Below are 27648 nucleotides of genomic sequence, written 5' to 3' on the forward strand. Positions count from 1 at the left end.
GAATATTTATAGGAAAAGTGAAAATTGATGGCTCTTGTCATTTTATGCAAATACATAACACGTAATTAATATTATACTATACAATAAATTTTATATTTAATTAATATTTACAACTTGTTATATATATATATATATATATATATATATATATATATATATATAAGATGTACACACAGTTTCAATCTGTGTAAAAAGTATGTTCTTAGAAATAAAAAAAACAGCACTGAGAAAATTTATACAGGAAAAATATTTAAGTTTCTGTATAAATGTCAAAAAATTACATAGTTACTTATATAAAAGTTATATAAAATTTCAGGAAGTATGTATGTACAATTATGCGTAATTATTATAAAAATATTACATAAGTTTAATTTTCGATACCACGCTCCTATATAGGAATGTTCGTAATACTGAAGGAACATTTGGCGACGATAGATACAAAAACGGTATCTGTATCAATTACAATCACTGAACAACATATTTCTCAGCTTATTAAAATTGTATAAAATAAATAAATATCTTAAATGTAATCTATAACACCATATAATTTCGCGTAGGAATTGTTTCTGATAAAAGTTTTTCCAAATTTCTCGCGCTAAACGCACACGTGTTCGAACGCGATGCTGGTTATGATTCGTTGATCACGAGTCGATTCCTTCTCAGGAACTTTGAGATTCTTTTCGAGTTTCTCCGGGGACAGTTCCAGGCAGAAATTGTCGTAGACGTACGCATTCGCCGCGATATTCGACTGTTTCTCCTCCGAGATCGACGTGAATCGCTGGAGGATAATGTTCTTTCTGGGAAAGATTTTGGGGGTGTACGTCAAGCTGTCGCTCGGCTTGCTGGAGAACTTCATCTCGATATCGTCGAGGCTGCGTCCCCGGGTCTCCGGCAATATCGCCAGGGCGAAGATCGCGCCTAGCACGCCGGCCGCGCCAAATATCCACATCGTGAACTCCAGACCTACGACAGCGTTCAGGTCCGGATAAGTCTTGATCGCGGCGAACGTCAATATCTGCACGATGCTGGTCGTGAGACCCCCCAGGCTGCCCCTGAACCTTAGCGGGTACAATTCCGAGGTCATGACCCACGGCAACGTGAGAAAGCCGATCATGGACGCGCCCACGTGAGTCCCGATGCAGAATAGTGGCACCCACGATGGCAGTTCGAACCTGGGCATATAGAAAGTCATATTATTTCTAAGAATCGCTAGAACCTTGAAAAATAAGAAGAAACGAAGAATTCCAGAAAGATATCCAAATTAAAAGTACGAAAGTGCAGATAAAAAATTAATTTACTTATATATTCATCGTTCTTTTTTTTTTCGTATATTATAAAATTTGAAACGATTGAAGGGGTTGAAGCGAACCTGAAGGAAAGGGCCACTCCCACGGCGGCGGCGGCCATCCCGGAGCCGCTGGCGAATGCCAGGATCTTCCTGCCGAAGCTGTTGGCCAGACCGGCGCCGAGGATCGACGCGAACAGCCTGATGACACCCATGCCGACGCTGGCCGCGTATTCATTCACGTCAATGCCGATATCTTTGAGCACGTTCACGGTGTAAAACAGGATAACGTAGATGCCGGACAGTTGCTGGAGTGCGAAGAAGGCGAGGAGTATCAGGAACGGTTTCCACACGTTGGGCTTGTGCAGCGCTCGTAGGAGACTCTCTTTCTTCTCCTTCCGCTTCGCGTTCGTCTCGCAGAGTTCCCGGTATTCTTCGTCGACGTTCAGTCCGGGACCTCGCAGCCATAGAAGAGCCTCTTTCGCTTCGTTCGTTCGACCCCTCGAGGCCAGCCAGGCGGGAGTTTCCGGTAGCATCCTGCAGAAACAGACTATTTTATTCAGCTATATTGAAGAATTATAGCCGGATAGCCAAATCTGTCAAGAATAGATTTTCACTATCTACTATAAATTTTGTCGATAGATTGTCAGCCGAAATATGTAGAACAGAATTTGAAACGTACGAACTTTCGTGACTTTTTACTTTACAATTGCCGAAAAAAATGGATATGTCGAGGAAGCGATTACCGTGTCAACGCGAGCGACAAAATCGCGGGTCCGATGCTGATAGCGGCCGCCCTTTGCCACGTCGTGATGGCACCTAGGGTGTAGACCATTAAGACACCCAGGGAAACCAGAACTGGTCCACAACTTGCGAGCCACGCTCTTTGATCTGGCGCTGCCGTCTGAAAAAAAATCAGAAATACTCTGTTAAATTCGTAGTGTCAAATTATATTTAATTTGAGTCATGTTTGACCATTCTTGGTCGCCACTGCTTCTATTCGATATGTCGTTAATTTAACTAAAACAATGTTAATTTAACTGAACCAATGGAGTTAAAATAATACTGTTTTGTGTTAAAATAATAAATTTGGACACACGCATGGTAGTTAAAAATAACAAAATTGTTATTTAACTCAGGGCGTGGTTCAAATTTTATCCTTTAATATTTAACATTTGACAGTGTATTTTCATTTTCACAGAATTTGATCTACGCGAATGGAATAAAAAAATGTATCATCGGGCGTAATTAATCGCACTAATTATGGAACATACAATCATTGCATGTATTCGTTTAGATATTACTATTATACACTTTATTAATAAAATCGTAGAGTATTGTACGTGCGTTTCCGCGTATACCTCGCTGACATAGAGATAGAGTCCGTTGGCCATGCCGGTGCCGAGGCCGCTGACGAATCTGCCGGCGTACAGCATCGGCACGCTCCTCGATAACGCGATCAGCAACCAGCCGACGACGTGCGGCAGCGTGGCCAGGGCAATCGCGAACCTGCGGCCGAGGCATTCGGCGCAGATCCCGGCGGCGAGAGCACCGATAGGATTCGAGACGACACCGAGGGAGGCGATCCAAGAAGCCTGCGACTGGTCCGCGAAGTTCGTCTCCAGGAGCTTCGGTATCAGGATCGCGCTGTATCCCTGGGAGAGACCCACGGAAATCTGGCCGGAGTGCGCAACCAAGCCCGCGAGGATCTGCAAACGCCGGATTGTTTCGTGAAATATTTACCGCAGATATACAATTATTAATGATGATTCAACCCTAATTCCTTCTATTGGCGTAAAGAAACGGTATTAAAACGTCGTCCAGATATCTTTCTATTTCTTTCTCATTGTTTCGATATGAATTGGCACGTGTGTCGGGCGATTCGCGCGAGTATCTTCCGCAAGTTCGACGCAAAAGTTACGGCAGTGATAGCGTCGAACAGCGATGCGATAACGCGTCCGGCGTACGTTATCATTTCACATTCGGAGAATAGCTGTGAAAAACGGATACGCTCTTACGCGTTATTTCACCGAGACGAAAGATTCACCTGCGTCGAGTAGATCATTCGTAACAATGCGTCTCCGTCGTTAGGCATTATCACTCGGATCGCGAGAAAGAGGTTTGTAAGCTGGCCGAAGGTTCCGTCAAGGATCGCGTGCGCTCGGGGCTATGAGACCCACATCGGCGTCGGATTTCGTATGGAAATTCGGTTCCGAGCGTAACAATAAGCACGGGACTTAGACAAATAGCTAAAGAGCTCTGAATAGCTAAAGAATAATTCCGTCCCTCGGTCTTACAGATACACGAATACCAGAGCACACGTTTAGAGTTTGATGCAATCACGAGGGTTTGCTCGAGAAATAAATAAAAACTCAATGGATAAATAAAATAATGAATATGCCAAATATGCAAATTGGTGGTTAAGAATTGTTAGTTAAGGATTATACTAAATCCACCGTTGGCCTACGTTGACGCTTAGACGGAAAATCGAGCGAAAGGATGCGGAATGTTACAACGAACGAAGTGTTACGCACGCTAGCTTCAAAAATTCCTCGGCGTCGAAGGACGATGACTGAGAAGGCCGATCTGCCACCTTCGCCGCCGGTTTATCCATTTATTTATTTATAAACGATCGTTTCCCCTTCGACGGCCTCGTTTAACAAAGCCTCTTTCTGATGCGTGCGTGATGCTCGCGATAGTTATTCTAGCGACGATTGCAACGTTTCGAGCCGAGAATTGATCACAGGCAGGAAATAAATGTATCCTCTACACCAATTACCTATTTTCTTACTTACTTATTATCATATTTTTATTACTTATTAATGTATCCGCGTTTCTTCGTTCCGGCTTCATAAAGTAGTCATTTTGTGCCTTTCGTGTTACATCGATATTTTCCGCGAGAAGGAATCTTGACAAAAGGTTGCACCTCGCCTTTGTTCCGTATACGCTCGAATAAATAAGTATCTCAATAGGGATTATCTTCTCGTGCCGTTTGACATTTCGCTTTACTTCGCGAGACGACCAAGTACTTACCGAAGTTACGCAACGCGTCGCGCAAACGTGGAGCATCCACGTTTCGGAATTGGTAATATCGGTATCGTCGAAGAATGCGGCACCGTTCGCGGACGTGTTTAATTACGGAGCTGCTAATCGCAACGCGCGTAATCGTAACGCGGGATTAAGTGACTTACACCATTCTTGTCGCCGGAGCGAAGGATCTTCCACCAAAGCTTCATCTGCGTGATCATCGTGCACCTCAGAGCGTGGCCAGGCGACTAAAAAAAATGACGAGGTGCATTAACAGGATGTCATTATTAAATAAATAATTTCGTTATCATTGGGTAGATAATTACAGTCTAAAGTACGAGGTGCGACTAGAGCTCTTTAAACATTACATTGATTGGATTAGATTAGACGTAGTAATGTCTGGAATATATTATTGAGTCATCCTGCGGTTCTTTTAGATATTTTTGAAATAAAACCAAAAAATTTGTTTTATTTTAATCCAAAATAAATTTCCACACTGTTAGATATTAAAGGATAAAATTTAAATCAATACCTTGAGTTGAAAAACATTTTGTTATTTTTAACTACCATATATATGTCGAAATATATTATTATTAACACAAAACATTTTATCTTATTATTATTTTAACTTTACTGATTTAGTTAAATTAACGACATACTGAGTAGGAGCACTGGCGACCTAAAGAATGATTAAAATAACTCAAATTGAGTATATATAATTTGACACTACAAACTTAATAGTGTTGTTATTTACAACTTCTTCCCATCTTCATGTTAAATTTGTAATTCCCTGGCGATAAAAGTCTTTCCGTTTTGAGCTAAAGAATAAATCAAGCTCCTTTTTATATCGCATTATTTATAGGATGGTCTAATGTTTATAATTGACTTTGTATATTACCTATGATCGGTTCTCGTTGCACGTCTCTTTTTCGACTCCAAAAGAAAAAGTTCGATGAGCCGTTCGGCGAATCCCGCTTCCGGCTCGAGATTCGTGCCGATCGTTGAGAATAATGATACTTCAATAATAACACGCGATCGCACTCGTGCAGAAAATTCCTCGAGCGCCCAACTTGGGGACCTCGATCTAGACGAACTCGCGTAACTTTGATCCGCGATGAGAAGTGTTAACTCGCCCGATCACATTGTACAAGCGCTATTATCTACAAAGAGAATTCGCTGTTGTTAATAGAGAAAAAAAAATCGAAGAGATATTTCCACAGATGTGCGTTTCTCGGATTAATTGATTCCACGCCAATCAATAACGTCCGCGTTATGATCTGCGCGATCGGCTCTTGCATTATTCATTCGCACTTCATCGCTGTTTTATTAACGTTCGCAGAGAAATGATCGATGCAAGATAAATACTTTTTAAATTCAATCTGTGTTTTGTTTTTAATTTGCGCATCGATAAAAACCAATCGGAGTAGATCGCGTGACAGAAGAATTTTTAACGGAATTTATAACTTCTTAAACACGTTTACTGTGTTTATCGCACCGCGCGAGATTTCACGCGGCGCACAAATAATTGAATAATGATCGCGCGATTAAGCGATCGTTCGACCACTCGAAACGCTTAAGAAACCATCAGCAGCAAGGGCTCGTGACTCACGAGCCTGTTATCGCTGCTAGATCCTCAATCAGTTTCGCACGTTTTAACGCAATTTAACCCATTAACCCGGCACTTGTGGATTACAGTTCAAGACTTATCGTCACCATCGCGCGTCCATTCATAATGCCACGCCGCTTCGACGCCTGCAGTTTATTCGATAAGATCGACGAGGATTAACAACGTTATAAATCTGTTTGCAAATGTCAGCCGTGCAGATTCTCATGCGTTTATGCGCTATGAAAGACGCATCCCAGCCGCCGTGAGATCCTTATTATTAGACGATTATGAGCGGATTAAGGGCCTTGGATGGTGCTCGCCCTTCCTGCCTATTAATGCTCAACAAGCTATCATGCGCTCCTATTGACGTCATTTTCATTATACAAAAAATACACACACACACGTAAAATTTTTTTTTAATACAAAATATATAAAAATTAATAAATTTTGCATCCCACACAAGTTTGATTGATATCGTACAGTTGTCAGACGTAAAATAAATTTATCTCTTTTCAATCAGGCTTACATTGGCTCTAATTATATCTTAATTTTAATTTTTATTAATCCAAGATTTGTAAGCTTCTAAGCTGCCGATAAAGTTGCATTCGAAAACAATCACATAATGAAGGGAAATGAATCACAAATGAATCATTCCGAAAATTACGAATTAACATTACCCCACGTCTCGGTTTCCGGTTCGCGTGCCGCGAGAAAAATGCACGTTGCCGTCAACGTGCAATAACGCATTTGCACAAAAATATTTCGGACGATGTCCATCTGTCAAAAGGATCTGCGATACTTGGAAGCGAAAGCGAGTCAATTGCGAGCGGATGCGATTCGTGATTTCGACCGAAAAAGCGAAACGATATGGCCCGTCACGTCCAGCCCGAAAAATTTTGAGTGATACGGCATGTATCTTTTTCTGTATTTTTTTTTTTTTTTTTTTTTTTATGCGTTTGAAGTTGGGATTTGGATCGTAAGTATGTCGTATCGTATTCACGGTGATCGCGGGTGACAGGCGCAATCCGATCGACACACCGTTGTGGCACGAGCACGGTCACCTTGTAATTATTAAAGCCGAAAAAAAAAAAGAGATTTTTGCGCGAAGCCGAATCGAGAGTATCGAGACGCGCTGCAATTTTCGAATTGCGATGACGATTTTCGTGACCGACAATACGCGCGTCACGAAGTGTATTAATACGAGATTTGTTTACGTGCTCCGGCTGCTATTTTGGCGAACGGCACGAGAGCGAATTGGCAATAACGCGCGATCTCGCGAGTAGGTTTCTCTGCGAGTAATTTTACGAGCATGATATATTGGCGTATTAAAAATAAAAAGAATAAATGAATACTATTAATATTTTACGTAACAATTGGACGTAGGAATAACGAAAAATGTCGTAAAAGAATAAACAAATTTCGCATCCCCCGTCAGGATAATTGATTCTAACTATCTTAATTAAATTGTACATAGAACGTGCAATAATTATCGGTTAAACTGGATAGAAAATTAATTTCGCATGAACGTCTGACAAAAAGCATTCGATTAATTCAATTTAATTTAATTAAGATGGATAATTTAACGAATAGCAATTGATTCAAGCATCACGATCGAAAGATAAATCACGAGATGTAAGTACCTTGCAATTATCAGCAACTCTCTCGGATCAGCAATGACAAGGATATTCCTCTCTAATATCTTGCACAATCTTCGCGCCGTTCCTCTTCCATATCGGCACGGATATCGACGGTGACAGAATCTCTCTATCTCTCTCTTTCCCTCGCTTTCAAGTCATCCCGAGAAACATCAGGACTTACTCGTCCGCGACAATCGCGACCGTTTATGTCGCGGACGCGGATCATAAATTAGGGAGGACGCGCGCGAAGGAGAAATCGGCAAAGAGAGTCCGACAACAATTGCAGACTGGACTGATCGCTCGCGGGGATGACGACGATGACGTGGGAGGGTGCGGGAAAAGAGGGAAAAATAAAATCCGGAAGTTCAAGTGTCAGCGATGGTTTCCGGATCGGTTTGCGAATTTCCTTTCCGAAACGTCGCTGGGAAATATCTGTCGTGGGAGTCTCCTTCTCACGGGTTTTTCCCGCTGGCGCCGGTTGCACGCGTGCACCATGGGCGGCTGCCCGCGTGTGTTGTTGCGCGATTGAGAAACGGTAAGTAGATCGAGGCAGCAGCACCGCCGTGGCTTTTTTCGCGCTCGACACTGAGATGATTTTCGTCCGCGCCTTCGCATTTATACCGGCGCGGCAAAGGCGGCCGCCGGCCGCCGGCTCTCTCGAAACGTGCGACGCGGTTTCGCGATACGCCCTTCCAGGACGGTCCCTGAGATCTCCCTCTGGATACCCTCGCGAGGAACGAGCAAGGATATTCCTAAATTAAATTCTCCGAATTAATCTTATTTTGCAGTCAGAATCGATTTGTATCGATTTTATGAGAGTAGGATTGTTCGGGTACTCCAACGGATGTTCTTGAATGGAAATGCAAATTGATCTGGATTTACGAATAAAATTAAAAATAAACTTATATTTTTATTTTTAATAAGGAAGTATTATCTTCGCAAGATAAAAATGTACGACGGATACTCTTGAACTGAATTTCAAAAAATGTATAATATTGAGCTGTAAATTAAATTTAACGAATGATTAATTCCGATGACAATGGGGGTTTTCTCGTCGTGGAAAAAAAATATAATGATTATATCGCGAAGAGAACATCGGATGCGCGGAGAAATGACTCAATGCAGCCAGAGGGCTAAACGAAAGATGCAGTTTCATCCTCGAGCTTGCGGTTTTCAGATTGCGATCTGTGCGAGGCTCGCCGATATCCCGTTATAGGGTTTTCCAGCGATAGATATTGCTTTTTTCTGCGCCGCGCCGTCACCATCCGGATCCTATTGTCGATGAGTGATAAGCTAATTCTGATTCGCAACTCCGCAATAAATAAAGCTCGGTTCGTGCTCGCGCATTAACACGCAGCTTTCCAGGGAAATACGCGGTCGCGAGTGAATGACGGATACGTTTGGTTTCGACTCTCGGAGATGCATTGCAGAGATTCGGTTCGGAGTGAAAACATATTCGAGAAAACCTCAGAGATCGCACAGCAAAAGAGAAGATGAGAGAGAATTTGAAAAGATCTCTCTTGAGATAAAGATTGACTTAAGAGAAAATCGTTGGAATGTATAAATCTAAGTTAATGTGTGTTTTCGATTTTTAAGAAAACGAGCTAGGCCATCGCGCATACACCGTTAAATTCGTAATGCCAAATTATACTCAATTTGAGTCTTTTTTAACCATTCCTGTTGGTAGCTCCTGCTCTTACTCAATATGTCGTTAATAAACTAAAACAATGTTAATTTTATTAAACCACATTGAAGTTAAAATAATACTGTTTTATATTAAAATAATAAATTTTGACACACGTAGCAGTTAAAAATAACAAAATTTTATTTAACTTAAGATATGGGTTTAAATTTTATCCTTTTTAATATTTAACAGTATAGGCATCGAATTCCATAAGAAACCTCAGAAGATGAGAAAGAAGTAACAATCGCGTGACGACAGGCAACTCTTATCAGCGAAGAAACCTAACAGGAAGGAAAGTCGTATTGAAGAGCAACGGCTGCCGCTGGCAATTGATGATTGCTTTAAGGCTCTATTTTTTCAACAGTTCATTATCTTTACGCGATCGCACGATTGCTACGGCAGGCGTCCAGCCGATTACGATCGGCTCTCAGCCGTTTAAGTTTAATCACGGTAACGTTTACATCCATTCGCGGCGGGAGGCATGGCCTCCTTAGCGATTGCAAAGTCCTGCGCTCGCGATATAAAAAGTAAACGTTAACGACAATAGGAGCAGTCGCGATTAGCACTCGCGTATGCGTCCCTGACCCATGAAAATGCCTGCGAAAACGCATTTTATCCTTGCATTTTCTCCCTCCCTCTCTCCTTGTCTCTTGAGCCGATCGCCCTCTTTCAGCCCTCTTTCATAAAAGCTAATTAAAAGAAATTGAAAAATAATATTTCGCAATACATTGGTTTGACAAGAAATATTTTAATTGCCACGATATGGTTCATATTTCTTGTCAAACCAGTGTATTGCAAAATATTATTTTTCAATTTCTTTTAATTAACCTAAATAAACTCGGAAAATTTGGCATTATGTTTTAAACAATTTTTATTTTTTTTTCCTATTTCAATGGCGCAACAGTCCGAGTCGGTCCTATAGTCATTTCTAATAATTGAGAGCGAAAGAATCTGTAATTCTGTCTGATGTTCATCATCATGGTGGCTAATTTGTAGTTTAGCCTGCAAATCAAAAATATTTTAAAAACATGACGTATTGATGACACTGGCCGATAAGTAAAATTTCTAATAAGAAATATTATATTAATCACGTGAGAGCGAGCGTGGCGTAGCAGACATCGCAGCGCACTGATCTGCTAAACCAAAGATCTCAGGTTCGAATCCAGTCCTGGTAGAAGCAAAATAAATAAAATTGTATCGCTTGTTTCTCCTCCTCGACGGAATGGCAGCCCGTCAGGAGTATCCCTTGCTTCGAAACCCCCTGTACCTTGCCGTTCAGATTCGGCATTAAACTGTAGGTCCCATGTGCTTGTGTATAACCTGCGCGTGCACCACAAGCATATATGACTTTGGGGGAGGCCTAGGTCCGACTCGGACTGTTGCGCCATTGGATTGGACAACTGCCAAAGCCATTTGCAATAATAATCTCTTTATTCAAACATTGGGATATTGTGGGTTACACCCGTTCACAATCTTCGGAACAAACTTGTTTAATGCCCGTATCACACTAGCGATTGGCGATTGCGTCTACGTTTGCGTTTACGTCTCTTGACCAATCAGAAAGTAGCTGCTGGCGATTGCGTTTGCGATTTCCGTTCTGATTGGTCAAAAGACGTAGACGTAAACGTAAACGCAATCGCCAATCGCCTAGTGTGATACGGGCATAAGAACGGCCACACGCATACAAAATATATAACCAGTGCAAACGCGCCAAGATTATCAAACGATATAACAATATGTCGATATAATAAAAACGATTATATCGACATATTGTTATATCGTTTCATAATCTCCCGGCGCGTTTGCACTGGTTATATATATTTTGTACGCGTGTGGCCATTTAGATGGCCGGATAGTTTTATCCGCGTTAATTGTGAATAACGCGTTGATTGTTGTATTTTTTTTGTTTTTGCTACAATTTCCGCGTAATGTTGAGTTCCTAAAAAAAATCGCATTATTTATCAGGTCTACCTGAGCACCCAAATTATGAAATTATGTTCAAGGTACAGATCTTTATTTTATAATATACCATCGGCGTTTGCTCTCATTTGTCTTTACTCATTAAATTGTCCATTTGATTAGTCCAACGCGTCGCATTCGTGGATTAGATTTTCTTGCTTAATTGGCATCTACATTCTTTTTGTGCGGGTTTCCTTGATATGCGCCTTTATAGGCTTAGATCCCTTTCGACTACCGAGAATTATACCGTCGAGACCTTCAAAATCAATTTCCGATCCAAGGAGATCTCTCTCTCTCTCTCTCTCTCTCTCTCTCTCTCTCTCTCTCTCTCTCTCTCTCTCTCTCTCTCTCTCTCTCTCTCTCTCTCTCTCTCTCTCTCTCTCCCTCCTCTCTTTCTTTTAACTGACCTGAAAATCTCTCTTACGTCGTGCCTCCAGGAGTACGGGGAAATAGACGAGACGGAAATTGTAAAATACACCCGCGGTGTATAATCGTCGTGTTTTCATCTCGCTCTATCAACGATACATTGTCTTATTTATCAACTTGGTATATAATACTCCGGAATGATATCTGCGCGAAAATTATATTCGCGTGTGTAGATCGCGAGTGATTAACGCACGTGTGGAACTTGTTATTATTATTTCAAGAGATAAAATTAATATTTATTACCGTAATATATATTTGGCAATTCAATGCGTCTTGTGACACTCTTGAAGATACAAAAAAAGAAGGAAGTCAAGAAGCATGATAGTATTTTTGAAAAGCAAATAAGAAAAAGCTCACAGATTTTTAATTAAATAATAAATTTACCCCATAGTCTTTCAAAGCGAATCAGTATATGAAAATGTATTCATAAATACATATTAATTAAAGCGAGAATCCTAACTCCTGTTTAACTTTAAAGACATTATTGTCGAGACTAAAAAAGTAAAAATATATCGACTTTTCGTAAAATTATTTACGAGATAAGTTTATCATTTATTCCACAGCTTTATTATACGGCAACTGAGGATGGTAATAGAAAATAATTTTTTCACGGTTATCTCCTCGAATTTCTGCATTACTGAAGAATATTATAAGATCGTATAACGCGCGTAAAGATAATTCGTGGATGGACCATTTTCGCGTCGATATCCGATAGCGTCCATAATTTATGGACACCAGTGTCTATAAGTTCATATATAACACGTAGATCGACCCGGTAGATTAATCCTCACTTATTCTTCCGTTCGCGGCGTGATTAATGATTTAATTTGCAGACGTCAGTTTGTCGCGGATATTAAACCCGATCGCGTTGTTGAGTGACGATATAAATCGGTGTTTTACGATAAACGCCGACACAATCTATTATACTTATATACGTATATGACATATAAAAAAATGTTACACAAACGCTTGACGCTTCCGGTAAAAGAGAGAAATGTCAGTAAAAACTCTCAAGAATTTCGAATCGATTTCTTTGAACAAATAATATCAGAGTCTAATGCGACTTTCCGATTTTGATCTTTCGCTCTCGACAAATATAATAAGTCTCGTACAAAATGTTCATGTATTGCGATCGAAAGATTGTTAGAAAGGTTCCGAAACAACGCGAAGTCTATTTCTGTATTTCCGCTCGAAGGTCTTGAGCCCGTTGATCTCGGGCCGATGATGCGAACGAACGAAAGTCTCGATCAGGAAACATGTTCACATCAAGGACCAGTTTCAACTCAGGAAACAGCTATCTCTGTGACAAATGACATTTATGCAAATCGCGAAAGCCCACAGCCCTCGCGGTTACTTCCGTTTCCGATTACGACGACCTTCTGTTGTCGATGAGAATCTCACTGGATTATTGACTGATTGACAGGAAAAATTCACGCTATACCTACGTACGATCGTATCAAAGATACTGTGCCCGTATCCCCTACGATTTTCATGTGAAAGCGAGATGATTATAATTAAATAAATGTATTGATCCGAGAGATATAATTTTTCACAATTAATAAATTTTGGACAAGAAGCTTGCAGTTTTCTCTCATAAAAATTGCACTAACGAAAAAAAGTCCACATGACTTCCAGGAGGACTTTTCCTCAGGAGGCTAAGGGCTAAGGCAACGCCGCCGTCGAGAAAGAAGAATTAACGAAATTGTCTTTTTCTGTTATCTCATATTAGTCCAGTCACTATGTACAAAAAAACGGATTATAAAAGACATAATTCTGACCCAGGATTTTTCTTTTGGGGGGTGTTGGGGGGCTCAAGAAAAGCTTAATCTCAAGTTTTCGACCTCTGTTTCCCGCTTGCTTTTTTTACGGGAGTAAAAAATGTGAAAAAATGGTTTTTCCGCGATAACTCGGTTTCTAATAAAGTTACAAGGTCGAATCGGAGCTCATTTTAAAGCTTTTTTTACGCTCTACAAATTATGTCGTATGACATTTTTACGTATGATCGATTGTTTTCGAGACATCGAACAAGAAAGGGAAATAAAAAAGTATGAGAGAGATATATTTAGTTTTTTCTTTTTACTCATTATTGTCGTCCGAACTTGCAAAAATGCTTCAAATAAAACTTGTAGAGCGTAAAAAAACCTACAATTTTTATTTGTTATTTATTTTATTTCGTTGAAAATTACGCCTTGTAGAGCGCCTCAAAGTGGAGAGTCGTCGTCATCGCGTTAGCGGCGCGTTGGTTACGTCGATACGCGGCACCGAACGCTTTCGCTAAGATTTCCGACTTCATTGACGCAAATAAGTAACATAATAGGTGTTTTTTATAGGATTTTTCCCGCTCTACAAGTTACGTTCAGTGATATTTTGGCGTACGATCGATAGTTTTCGAGATATCGAAAGAGAAAAGGAAAAATTGAGCATTTTTGTTCGTTTTTTTCTATTTTATCGTTTTTCGCACACGAATCTGTATAAACGCTTCAAATAAAACTTGCACAGCAATAAAATTCGTAAAATGTTCTTATTTATTACTTTAATTTCGTTGAAAATTCCATATCGCACTACGCCTCAAAGTTGCAAATAAATCTTGCAAAGCCTGAAATTATTGTAGCTATTTTGAAACCGTCAAGTTTTCTTAATTACACTTACCGTTTCATTGAAGAATACATGAAAGCGTGCAGTTTTATATCTAAGTGACAATATTTGTGAAGTAAGTTTATAAGAAAGAAATACTTTATCGCTGACGCGATGGCGACGACTCTCCACTTTGAGGCGCTCTACAAGGCGTAATTTTCAACGAAATGAAATGAATAACAAATAAAAATTGTAGGTTTTTTACGCTCTACAAGTTTCATTTGAAGCATTTTTGCAATTTTGGACGACAATAATGAGTAAAAAGAAAAAACTAAATATCTCTCATACTTTTTTATTTCCCTTTCTCGTTCGATGTCTCGAAAACAATCGATCATACGTAAAAATGTCATACGACATAATTTGTAGAGCGTAAAAAAAACTTTAAAATGAGCTCCGATTCGACCTTGTAACTTTATTAGAAACCGAATTATTGCGGAAAAATCATTTTTCACATTTTTTACTCCCGTAAAAAAAGCAAGCGGGAAACAAAGGTCGAAAACTTGAGATTAAGCTTTTCTTGATCCCCCCAACACCCCCAAAAAGAAAAATCCTGGGTCAGAATTATGTCTTTTTTAAATGTACATAGTGACTGGACTATATCGCGAGCCGCGATGCTTATATATTAACAACTTTCGTTGTCATCTGCGCGATGAGTGTCCGCGGAAGACAGAAATTGATCTGAACGAGATCGTTGAGCCATTATACATTCGTTGTGATTGCAGAAGGAATACGTTAGAGACGCGTTAGAGACAATCGTTTTAATCTAAAATTTGAAGGAGGCACGACCGAAGGAGGTACGAATGGACGACAATCTCGATTTGCACAGGAGACGTGCAATCGAGATGAAACGACTTCTTGCGATGTCGCATAATTCTCGTGCATCACGACGGCGACGATCGACGCGACGTGCAATCTTAACTTCCTGATCCTAATATGTCGTACACACAAAATTGCATAAGACGCGTCCCCGTACCGTGTCGTTACGGATGTAAATGTCACGTACGCGCTACGTTAGGACGACCTGGCGCGAGCTTATTGCGAATCTATTATCCGCGTGTACCTACGTTGCATGCCGCGACATTGGCGAATGCATCTTCGAGCGTGTCCAACCTTCACCTTGCTCTATCCTTAAAAAATCAGATCGCGGGATTTTTTCTTCTTCTCACGCGATACCAAGAAAAATTCCAAGAGATCGCGATTGTCGCACGTCATGTTAAGATGTGCCACACGATAACAGCTTAATCATCGACGTTTATTACACCAATTTCGTGGTGATTCGTGCAATTATTAATTTGTGACGTAACAAATTTGTTTAGATCTTGATCGCGGTAATTTGCAGCGTAAAATAATGACGGTGGAAAAATGTCGCACCCTATACAATTAAAGCGCATTGAAATCATGTCGGCACAAAGCGTTGTGATTAATTAAAAGCGAGCTTTAATGGAATATTTTATCGATAGGAAAGTTTTGTTCTACGTCTCACACACATGTATACATTGTACACATGTATACATACACGCATTGTTAATTATAATAATCGATTTCTGCTTAAACATTTCCACCGAAGGAAACACTCGCGAAGGAAGGACGGAATCGGTTTGCACGTGTCGAAGGATAAAGCGATTCTGACGTCTCGCTATTACGTATCGTTACGTAATTATGATATAATAACGGGGCAAGTGAGAAGCGGCACCGAGTCGTACGATAAGATGCATAACGTCAGGCGTGATTTGCTCCTGAATGTATTTTTTTTCCGCAGTTGCGGATTCCCGCGAGCAATTTGCCTATAAGATGAGTTTTAATTGCGAAAACAAGCGTCGGTGGGGAGAACAACGCTATTATCTTGTAGACGTCAGATTACGCGTTTATCATAAAGAATTTTAGAAATTTCTCGTAACGTACTTATGACCGTTGCACTTAATGACCGCGCGATTATACCACGCGCCGTAATTCATACGTGTGCTGTAACAGGTTTATCGTACTCGAATTCACAAGAACGTATACGTACACAAGACGTAACATAATTATCAATTATTTAGCCTGCCATAACGCGATTAGCGAGGCTTATAATCGCGACTGATAAGCTGTACTATCCGAAAAAGAAGAATTAAAGTATGATAATTGATCGGGCGCGCATATATTGTTATAAACGTATGCATTTTTCGGATCGCATATATAGAAAAAAATAAGTATCAAATCAAGATTTATATATTCATGTATACGCAACAGTCTATTAATTATCTTCACTCGAAAAAACATATTCTACTCATAAGTGGAAAATTCCTCTAAGCATTTCTTCTAAGCAAAAAATCTTACATAAAGCATTTTTTTTTTTTTTTTTTTAAGTAAGACGTATTACTTTATAAAAGAGTGGATGCGTGAGTTATAATCAAGAGTATATAAATTTCTCTATAGCAAATTCTACTATAATAATCCGAATAGCCTCTTAAAATAAGAGGATACGCATAGTGGCACGCGCGTTTGTTAAAAAACGATTGTCTTATTAGCTACGCGATGCGTATACGCCACCACACGAGACGATGTCAACGAGCCTGTGGCTGCGTGCGAATTGTGTGCACATTGAAGTGTATATAGTTCTAATTATATATAGTATTCTTTATTATGATTATAAAAAAAGATTATAAATCGTTGCGTATATACAAATACATAAGTTTTGATTTGACACTTCTTTTTTTCTGAGTATGAATTTTGCAATAGTCACTGGCAATAAATTTTCTCCCGATTGTGCGATTTACACTCTGAGTAATTTTACCCGCACACGCGTATATTCTTCCGACAGAATATTCATATTTTGATAGATCGATGGTCTGTCTTTCCACTCTCGCGTTACTAGAAGCCAACTAACTTTTAAAGAACGATACTGCTGCAAAATCATTTCGTAGACGCAATTCATTGCGCGAGAGCTGCAAAAGTGCCGTCGAACTCGCGCAAACTTTCGCCGAGAATCAGTCAAGCATCCAGCGAAGTCATTAGATTTAAGGTAAACGGCTCAGTTATAGGCACCTTTATAGCAGCGGCCCTGATTTTCTATTATTTACGAATGCGATATATTGTTAAACCCCAAACAAACTATTTTAACACGTGCATTAAAGCTTTCTGAGTAAGATTCACCTATATTTTTAGTTAAATCATTCAGTTCTAATAAATAAATAATTATTTTTATAATGCTCGTTACTGCCGGCGTTTTTGGCACTATCGAAGTGCTCTGCCGCACTTTATGGCACCAACGGGCCCAATTTTCGGCACTTCGAGACGTCACAGTTACTTAAATTGTCCTGCGTATAATTTTAGCTGTAATAATCAATGTTTAATTACTAATTAGCTTGTAGATATTATATTTTGTCAACCTCTATGCAAAAACTACATATAATATAAGACATATGCACAGTTTTACAAAATATATTTTGTCAACCTCTATACAAAAACTACATATAAAATAATACATTTTGCACACTTTTATAAAGTTAATTTACAAGTTTTTTTTTAGTTTTTCTTCACCTTGTAGGATTTCTAATGACTATTTTTTTACTTTTTTTGTTATTTGTGCTTTTTCTTTTTGAACTCTCTTCTTAGCGTTTTTCTCTTTTTTGGCAATTTCTAGCTGCTCCTTTTTTATTTTCCTTGCCGCTTTTGCGATTTCTTGTTGTTCCTTCTTAAGTTGTGCTTTCTTTAAACGTTCTGCTTTCCTCGCTTCCTTTTCCTCTTCTTCTTTACGTTCTTTTTCTGCTTTTGCCTCTTGGAATTGTTTCCATGCATCAGACGTGACTACTGTTGGCACCTTCTCCTTATCTTGGCGCTTTTTTGGAGGTCCTTTTTTTGCGAAGGCCAAAACAACGCATGCTTGAACGGCGAAGGTACATTTAAACGAATGCTACTCGGCGATTTCGGTGGCGATTTTGGTGGCGATTTCGGTGGCGATTTTGATGGCGATTTCGGTGGCGATTTCGATGGCGATTTCGGTGGCGATTTCGGTGGCGATTTCGGTAGCGATTTCGGCGAAGTCAATTCATCAATACATTTATTAGGCAATTCTACTATCAACTCAGCAGTATCAACATCGTTGAGTTGATTTTTTATCGGTGTTAACACTCCGCATGGGTTAACTTCGTAAACGGTGATGTCTTCCTGCAGTGGATCAAAATTATTTCTGGAATCTTTGTCGATTAACAATAAATTAGGCACTGTTTCGTTTTGAAGAATTGAAGCGTCGTCGGAGGCTGTAATAAAAATAGGTAAAGCTTCTACGTTGAGTTCTTCGTTCTCCTCTCGCTCTTCGTTCATCTCATTCGCCGTACCTTCGTTGCAAATCTATATTTGTACAGTATATAGAATAATTTTGTAAATAAATTGATAATGAGAAATAAAAAAATCCTATAAGATATCAATAAAAAAAATGTATAAATAAATTATATGTAAATTTTTGTAAAAATAATAGAAATTGACGTTGTACACTTATAGTAGAAACTGTCAATGATTGTAATACAATAGAATTGATTAATAAAAAGTTATCAATATAAAAAATATTCTCTAAATACCCGGTTTTCGTTTTCGTTAGCTACATATGTGTCTCGCCGACAACTCCGGACTCTCCGGAGATACTATGACTGGCTTCGCTGGAGTTCATCTTACTCTTAATCTTTCGCCAGAAGCAAAAGAGGCTTTTGTGTGTCGGTTCGCCCGTCCATTCAGCATCCTCTTCGACGTCCTTGAATATTTGTAAGACCTCCTTCTCGATATTATTCTCGATAAACGCTAAGTAATCTTCGAGCTCTGTCCGAATTCTTTCGCTCGGAGTAGTTTGAGGAGTTGCGTAGTCTACTGAATTTTTGAAATATTTCTGATAATTAATTCCGTCCGCCGAAAAAGGGTGGAGCCCAGTCTTTTCAAATCCGTTTTTCAGAATTGTTTTCACGTCCAACATATCGAGGGCTTTCTGCAAGAGCTGTGCGAAATTTTCTCGTTTTATACGTTCGCCGTTATTCTCGAGTCTCCATTGACCCACTACCTTCGCCCATGCTGTCTTCAGAGAATGAAAAAATGCTACGTCTAACGGTTGCAGTATGTGCGTCGCATTTGGGTACAAAGCAATGAGCTCTATTTCTTTCTCTCTGCAAAAATTGCTTAACGCCATCGTTAAATGCGAACTGTGTCCGTCTAAGAATAGCACGACTGGGAACATGATAGCATTTTTCACCAACCACGGGTAAAAAATATTTGCGATGTACTCGTAAAACGTTTCTCCAGTCATCCATCCATTCTCAGAGTGTCCGATGCTCCAGTCTTTTGGCATGCTTCTGGCGATGTGTCCGGGGATTCGCTTATATGAGAAAATTACCATCGGTGATGCAATTTTTCCGCTCGCACTTCCACAGATAAGCGTAGTCAAGCATTCCTTTTCATCGTTATTTATAAAATTGTAAACCGTTTTGTCACCTTTCTTGACTAATGCTTTGCTTCCTTTCGGACTCAGGAAGAATGCTGACTCATCGCAATTGAACACACGAGAAGGATCAATATCAAGGAGCGACTTCGATTCGAAATATATCCGCACCTCGTTGAACCACGCTCGTAGCTTATCTTCTGTTACTTTAGCTCGACTGTGCGTCAAATTCTGAGACATTCGTTCAGTTACATTTTTGTGACGAGCACGAAAGGCATCATACCAATGTCTCCCAGGACGATTATCTGTAAATGTCGTCGTCGTCTTTATCTGCTTCAGCAGCAGTTGAACGCTATCTAATAGTTGAACCCGTGACACAGGAAATCCATTTTGACTCATATAAAAAATCCACTGTACGAGTTGGCGTTCGTATTCTTCTCCAAGTATACACTCAGGTCCTCGACTTTTAATAACAGGTGGCGATTTGCCCCAGTTTTTGTACTGCAACGTAGTTCTTGGAATATTGTACTCCTTTGATGCAGTGCTGACAGGCATCCCTTTCTTTACTGCGTCTAAGGCCTCCTTCAGAATAGCATCTGTGTACCTTGCAGCAGATTTTTTCTTCCTAAGCACATTAAAATATATTAAAATATTTCCTATTGAAAATACAATCTATACTTAATTTGAAAGAAGTATTCTGTACCTTTTCGATGCATTCTGAGATAAATTAGCTACCTTTGAAGAGTCCAAAGTCTCCATCACTTTTTTCTCTATCTGTGCTTACTCTGTTACAACAGATTTTTTATATATTACATTAAAATACAAAAAATAAGATAGGTGAAAATAAAACACAGAAAACAAAATTTATCTGTAGCGTAAAGTGTCAAAATGTGTTGAATAATTAATAAATTTTAAACAAATTTCATAAAAATTCATTAAAATTATTTTTTTCATAAAAAATGTTTTTTATCATAAATTTTCGAGTTACAAGTATCAATAAATCTACCTCAATTTCTAGAATAATAAAGCAAAATTGATGATGCAACATATTACAAACTCTGTGCCCAAAAGTGAAACATAACCTTCATTACGTGACGCACTTCTTGGCATCGGGAATTTAAGGGAAAAACTAACGTACAGATAAACTATTACTTATCTAATCGATAATGTGATTCGTGCTGAACATGTTCATATAACCATTATGACGTTTTAATACTTACATAATACTAAAAATCAGCAGTTTGACGTTCGCTACCACTAAGGTGTGTCACCTAGGAATGCCCTTCGGGAGCCACTGAAAGTACTGAAACGCCGAACGCGCGAGTCGCCCCATTCACTGTCGGTAATTTAAGTACGAAACATTAAAAAAAAAGTGTTTGTGCAATAATCAACAGTAAAAAACGCTCTTTAATTTGCTTGTAATCTTTTTAATATTTGACGAAAACTTTATTTATTACAAATATAAATGTACCGTCGGTGCCGGAAACTAGGACAGTGCCTGTAACTGGGCCGTTTACCTGTGGACCGATTTGGGATGAAAGACGTAGCGGAAATGTCCGCGACGAAGTCGGCGATGATGCGGAAAGTGCGGTGTTACATCACGAACTCTCTACCGCACACGTGTCAAAGTATAATCATAATAGGCATAATTTTTTTTAATTGCGATTATATAGAACCCTAATATCGGTTTTAGACGTCTGTAATTTTGATTATTAATTACGTAATAACGGAAAAGAAGCTAAGAATTGTTACTATCCCTTTGGCGGATTTGTCAAAGTCAATCAAAACGAGAAAAACAATCTCTCACGCAATACATCGCTTAAAATACGAAAAACAATAAGCAAAGTAAAATATAGTTATACTTCGATTACGATCTCGATCTTATCTAGATCGCAAATCGGCAAATCCGCGAGTATCGTCCACGTGTAAATCCTTTGATTATCGCCAAGTCGATCTTTCTAATGACAGAGTACCTGAGTCGTCCTTTTTTAAACAATTTTTTAACACGTTTAACACATTTTAACACATTTTTTAAGTGTGTTTTTAAAATTTTATCAAAAGATGTCCTAAAGACGAGATTTTCTGAAACGACGTCTGTAAGTTTTATTTCTTGGAACAGCTGTTGTATAGCATATAGCTATTTACTATACATATTACATTACTAAGATTTATCAAACAATTTTCAGCTCGTCTTTCCATACGTATCACCTAAACTTCTTAATAATCGAAAATCATATACACGGCTAAAAACGATCCTATAGCGCTCGACATTTTTGTGAAAAATCGCAAGTGTATTAAGATTACAAAATTAAAAGAAGAATACATCAAATCGCGTCGCGATAATTACTGATTAATCGCCTGCTTTATCTTCAAAACCGCACATTAATTAGAGGCATCCGTCAAACGTGAGCGGAAAAACGTTGTGAATAGCTGTCACGCTGTCGGAGCTGATAATAAATAGCCGTGGGTGCCCGCGCAATTGTCAAGCGTTATTATGCGAAAAATTATGAAGATTTAACGATATATTCAAATGCGAATAAAGCGCGGACGGGAAGAGTGACAGATGCTGTTTGCGTGCCATGCTCAAGCTGCATTCGTACACGCGTACGTACGTATATTATGCAAGATACACGAGGCGGCCTTGACAATGACCACTGCCGCTGTACGAGTTACATTCATGATCAACATGTCGACAGGACATTCGCGTTATCGCCGAGGATCATGGGAGGAGGGCTTTACGGAAACGCCACGTTTTCCGCAAAAAACAACAAACGTTCTATCTTTCTTATCATCTTTGGCCGAACCACTGATGGCTCCGATAATGCAGTCGCGGAGTAATCGAAAACATGCGACTATCGTCCACGTAAAAGCTCCTATATAACTGTAGCGGGGTCGACTACGCCAACACACAATGCCGTCTTTTTTTTTTTTAATAATCTTCATCAGGCTACGCGGCAAGCAACTTTTCTCGCTGCGAGCTCCTCGCAGGTAAACTCGCACGAAAAATTGCATCGTGGGAAACAAGCTTAATTTCTGCAGTTTTTAATTACTAGTTGGAAGCTCCACGTAAAACAATATGCTCACTCGAGATTAATGAGAAGTTAATCATATAATTTTGTTACTCATTTCCCGGAAGTAAGTATTGCATTGTTTTTCTTCTTAATAATTTTTCAATAATTTTTTGGGCTATTAAATACGACTGAAGTTTTAAGGATCTAAGTGAATAATGTTTTACTTGAAATTAATTGAAAGATATGATCTCATTATTTATTTCCCGAATGTACCGTGAAGGAAACATTCCGAGTCTAAGAATCTTACATATACATCTTCGGCATTATCACAAAATTCTCGGATGCAATAGCAAGATTCTAAAGGAGGGTCCACATTATCGAGCCAAACCGCGAACCGAGTCCCGAACCGAATCTCGAGCAGAACTTGCAGACGAACCTCAAATCGAACTCCATCGCGAACCGCGAACATGAGTTAAAATTTTTTCAAGTTAAATCTCGTATTGAAATTTATAATAAAATTTATATAAATTCTTAATACATGTATGCAAAATGCATATTTATATTTACAATCGTATTTTTTTAACATTGCAATATATATATTATAAATTTATTGCGTATTTATCACAGGTTTAGAGTATGTTTATGCAATATTAATTCTAAATTTTGTTTTATGGTTTAAAAAGGAATTAAGTTTTGAATACAGAAAAATAATAAAAGCACATATACATATATTCACTCACCCCTTTTCCTGTTTCCATACTTTTTTTATTTTTGCTTTTTCTCTTTGCAGAGATGCCAATAATGTCGTCATCTTTTTGTCACTATCACATGTCACTATCACATTCGAGTTCTTTACTTATTTCTTCTTATAAAAAAAGTATGAAAACAGGAAAAGACGACTAAATATGTGTATACATATGCGTGCTTTTATTATTTTCTTGTATTCAAAGCTTAATTCCTTTTCAAACCATAAAACTATATATTTAGAGTGGTACCAACTATATTTAATATTGCATAAACACATACTCTAAATCTATGATAAATACGCAATAAATTTATAATATATATTGCAACGTTAAAAATACGATTGTAAATATAAATATGCATTTTTTTAATTGTTATAATGTTCGGGATTTTTAGCGTCCCGTATATAATAATCTTCTATCTATCATAATCACTAATTAATTTTAAACATTTTTTATCAGACCATTCCATTTTGTCTATCAGTAGACGTGTAGACTGCACATATACGTGGATAGAATCAAATACAGCGACTGGGCAATTACTCACGTTATCTTTCATCGTTCATTTTTTGTTTTTTGTCATTATTTGTCTAGCTCGAAGCTTAACTACCAGTCTACCACCCGACAAAGCGTATAATCTGATCATAAAAAGCATCTTTTGATGTTTCGTCGAAATACCGACTTTTGGTGGGACACTGCGAGCCAAACCGCGTATCATCAAAATCCTTGCAGATTCGTGGGGTGAGTACGCGATGGTTCGCACTGATGTTCGATTCGAGGTTCGCGAGCCTCGCGCGAGCCCGTCGGCTCGACAATGTGGACGCGTAATCGGCTCGCGGCGAAGTTCGGCCCAAGGTTCGACTCGATAATGTGGACGCATGATCGGTTTGCGGCGAAGTTTGGCTTGCGGTTTGGCTCGATAATGTGGACCCTCCTTAACAGTTGAAACAGAATACTCGCAATACGCCCCGCGTCTTATTACTGAAGGACCGCGTTACAGTTAATCGTAATGACGCAATAAAACGTATTGTTGCACGTGACGCGATCGTTGACTGGAGGTCGAAAGGGTTTCGCGAGGACGACGTAAAAAACGTTTTTGCGAGAAACAAGAGGAAGCGGAAACGTCCGATATATTCGCGAGACAGCTCATATGACAACGGCCGCACATGCAAAGAGAAAGAGAGAGAATTCGTGTTAAAAAAGTCAATGATTCAAGGTTCTCCATCAATTAAATTTTATGCAAAAGCGAACGAAGAAATTGCTCATCGTAATTACCGCGATAATCGATCTCTTCCGACGACGCGTTTTGATTTAATGGCGCATGATTGCGACATTGAATCTCCTGTGTCGCGCCTGCCGAAAGATTCAGTCAGTTTTTCATTTCGACTGAAATATATGCGAGGAATACAGCGAGAATCAAAGACAATTTCGTTAAGTTTAACTGTCAAGATTACAGTGTTCCTTTTGACAATCAACGCGAATAAATACGCGGAGATTACTCCCTCGTACCAGTGGTTTAGAATAAATTTACTGAAACCAAAGTTATACCGTTTTCAATTAAAACAAATGTCGATTAAGCGCTTCGGTCGTTTGTAGTTCCTGCTGCGAAACCCAATCCGAATCCGAAAAGAAATTATTGACGGTTGCGGTTAACCATATAAATAATTGCCAGCCGCGAAATAATTGTGTCATTATAGGAAATGATTTGCACCTCTGCTGATAGCTGATAGCGCACTCTTCATTCATGAAGAGACGTCGCAATAATTACCTAACACTTTATTAATTGTGTGAACGTGCGAGCGATAAATCACTCTCAAACTATATGCATGCGCCAATTAATAATAAGAAATATCTATAAGATCTTTAAATTTGATACATAACGAAAGCGAAAAGCCTGCATCAAGTTATCATAAAAAGTCCTCATAAAAATAGAAAATTATATAAAATTGTAATATATATGTAAAATAGAAAATTATATAAATTAATTATATGAAATTGTTGTATTATGTTACACTATACATACACATGTTGCATGGAAAATATCATCAAGGATTGCATGGAAAACTTATTTCGGCGCGTACTTTCACACAAGAAAAATTTTAAGACTTTATTAACTATGTAGTAACTGTACAATGTAGTTTATCGGCAGAGATTTGACACCGCGCAGGGCGTTTACTCTGCGGCATAAATTAATCAGAATCCTAGAACATAGGATCTACGTAGGATCTACACCTGATCGAATAGTTTCCTCCAGCTCCCACGGTGCTCTCCAATTAAAAACAAGCAGAACAAAGTCAGATTTACTCGTCCATTTCGATCCTTTGGTCCATGGACTGTCTGTACAAGTGCAGATACTTGGAGCCGTATATCTCGTTAAAGTACGGGCCTCTGTAATCCCGATTGGTGCCCATCGCGTAGTCCACCTGCTGTTGGAGAAGCCTGACTTTCCTGACCTGGTTCTCGTGGTATATGAAATGCAGATACTTCTCGTATTCCTGTTGCGGCGATGGAAAGAAGTAGCGCTGGAAGAATCTTTTAATCGGATGCTGAAACAAATGAGAAACGAAGACTGTTACATTTTCTTCGACAATTGTTTCTCAAAGACATTCGAAACGTTTCGATGGAAAGATATCATTTTTTTCCCACTGGCCTTCCACATTTTACCTGAAGATACTCCCATTCCTTTGGAACGTAACCCTCGGGGATCTCCTCAAGCGTGGCAGGGCCGATGAATACATTAATCAGAGTGATCGCGATGCCAACGGGAATGGCACCGAGCAGAAAGTAAAAGTGAAAATAATCTTTCGTCTTGTGCCACTGGAAGCGGCTCGATCGTATGGCAAACGTGCGTTCCTCCGACATGCATCTCGTTTGTCCTAGAAATATAAAAGAGATCTCTTTTAGGTTCGCGCCGAGAAAAGTGGATTGCAATGAAGTGATCGAGTTGATTGAGGGTATCCGACACTTGAAGACACCGAAAGTACCATGCCGATAAAATTCCAAATGACCAGCTGACAATCACGCATGACAATATTTTTATGAATTTATGACTGAATTCGTGACGATGAAATATAGGATGTTAATATAGAGGTCAATCGGAATCATTGTAATAAATGACATGAACAAATCCGCTATCGATTTTTTCTGGCACGATACTATCACGTGCATCTACATATTATATATGTTTGTGTGTGTGTGTGCGTGTGTGTGTGTGTGTGTGTGTGTGTGTGTGTGTGTGTGTGTGTGTGTGCGCGCGTGTGCGTGTAAAATACTAGACTGTCAGAAGTTCTCGAAATAAGAAAAAATAGTTATCGAAATTAGTGATGAAATAATCTGAAAGTCTTTAACGTTTCGTAACTGCGCGTTTTTTATTCAGACGTGCCTCTGTCTATTCCGCGACACGGGACACCTCCGACAAAATCATACTCTAAAACTCTAAATACACTGAATACACTGTGCGGTCGTTGCGTAACAAAACACCGTCGGCTTTCGCGGAAGCGTATCAAACAAAATGACGAGCACTGTCGTCCGACGATCGCGATCGCGAGTGGCCGTGCACGGATAATCACCGTTCTTCAACAACGACGCTCCGGTGCCGCTGTTCTGCAGCAATTTCTGCCTCGCAGCACGCAAAATGCTACTCCACACCGCCATTTTTCTCCGATTGGACGGACATCGAGTGCGCTGCACGAGGTTTGAAAGTAACGCCGAAAACGCAGGGCGCTTAATTACCGACCAGAAATACAAAAGCTCGCCATTTTATCAGTCCCGTAAGATAAAAAAAAATTCTCATTGTATAATATTAAAATTTAAAAGCTGCAGATTGTAAACGAAATGAAAATATAAATAATTTCACGTTAATTTAAATCATGGAAAATCAACATTTAACATTTAAGCGTGAGTGTTGTTGGTGAGATACATTATTGTTATAGTTCATTTTTTTGTGGCAATTTTTTTCATTACTTTTGATGAAGTTAAATATTAAAGAGTTAAATAATATTTTGTCATTTTTAACTATCACGTGTGTCGAAATTTTAACCCAAAATAGTATTATTTTACAATAAATAAGTGAAATATTATTTTAACTCCATTGATTTAGTTAAATTAATGACATATTGAGAGTAGCCCTTATATAGAAATTTAATACTGTAAGTGATTTTTTTTGCTAGTGATTAATCATTTAAAAGCACTATTAAAAGCACTATTAACAGTGCTTTTAATAGTGCTTTTAAGTG

At 39.0% G+C, this 27648-nt stretch overlaps 3 protein-coding genes across 7 annotated transcripts; all 3 read right to left on the reverse strand.

Annotated features, from left to right (window-relative positions):
• Positions 1–232: 232 nt before the first annotated feature.
• On the reverse strand, positions 233–8225 carry LOC143900889 (trehalose transporter 1-like protein). 4 transcript variants are annotated; one of them, XM_077412661.1, is made up of 7 exons: positions 7559–8225; positions 5211–5472; positions 4477–4560; positions 2647–2994; positions 2032–2189; positions 1370–1822; positions 233–1172 (listed from the first exon to the last, which is right to left on the reverse strand). In XM_077412661.1, exons 3-7 carry the CDS (start codon positions 4531–4533, stop codon positions 596–598), a joined length of 1593 nt encoding a protein of 530 aa, XP_077268787.1. In that variant the 5' UTR covers positions 4534–4560; positions 5211–5472; positions 7559–8225; the 3' UTR covers positions 233–595. The 4 variants fall into 4 exon arrangements, with proteins under 4 accessions (XP_077268787.1, XP_077268788.1, XP_077268785.1 ...); XM_077412662.1 differs by lacking the exon at positions 7559–8225 and adding an exon at positions 6596–7502; XM_077412659.1 differs by lacking the exon at positions 5211–5472 and having other exon boundaries at positions 7559–8224.
• A 9437-nt stretch (positions 8226–17662) lies between these two features.
• Positions 17663–25358, reverse strand: LOC143900891 (uncharacterized). 2 transcript variants are annotated; one of them, XM_077412665.1, is made up of 5 exons: positions 21177–25358; positions 20880–20995; positions 20363–20444; positions 18815–20284; positions 17663–18587 (listed from the first exon to the last, which is right to left on the reverse strand). In XM_077412665.1, the coding sequence occupies exons 3-4, from the start codon at positions 20416–20418 to the stop codon at positions 18835–18837; spliced, it is 1506 nt and encodes a 501-aa protein (XP_077268791.1). In that variant the 5' UTR covers positions 20419–20444; positions 20880–20995; positions 21177–25358; the 3' UTR covers positions 17663–18587; positions 18815–18834. The 2 variants fall into 2 exon arrangements, with proteins under 2 accessions (XP_077268791.1, XP_077268790.1); XM_077412664.1 differs by having other exon boundaries at positions 17663–20284.
• A 136-nt stretch (positions 25359–25494) lies between these two features.
• On the reverse strand, positions 25495–27140 carry Nd-sgdh (NADH dehydrogenase (ubiquinone) SGDH subunit). The gene is made up of 3 exons (XM_077412684.1): positions 26983–27140; positions 26078–26289; positions 25495–25959 (listed from the first exon to the last, which is right to left on the reverse strand). The coding sequence occupies exons 1-3, from the start codon at positions 27065–27067 to the stop codon at positions 25714–25716; spliced, it is 543 nt and encodes a 180-aa protein (XP_077268810.1). The 5' UTR covers positions 27068–27140; the 3' UTR covers positions 25495–25713.
• Positions 27141–27648: the final 508 nt, after the last annotated feature.

The sequence above is a fragment of the Temnothorax americanus genome, unplaced genomic scaffold, assembly GCF_048541705.1.
Source record: "Temnothorax americanus isolate GAGA-0224 unplaced genomic scaffold, ASM4854170v1 Scaffold31, whole genome shotgun sequence".
Classification (NCBI taxonomy): Eukaryota; Metazoa; Arthropoda; class Insecta; order Hymenoptera; family Formicidae; genus Temnothorax; species Temnothorax americanus.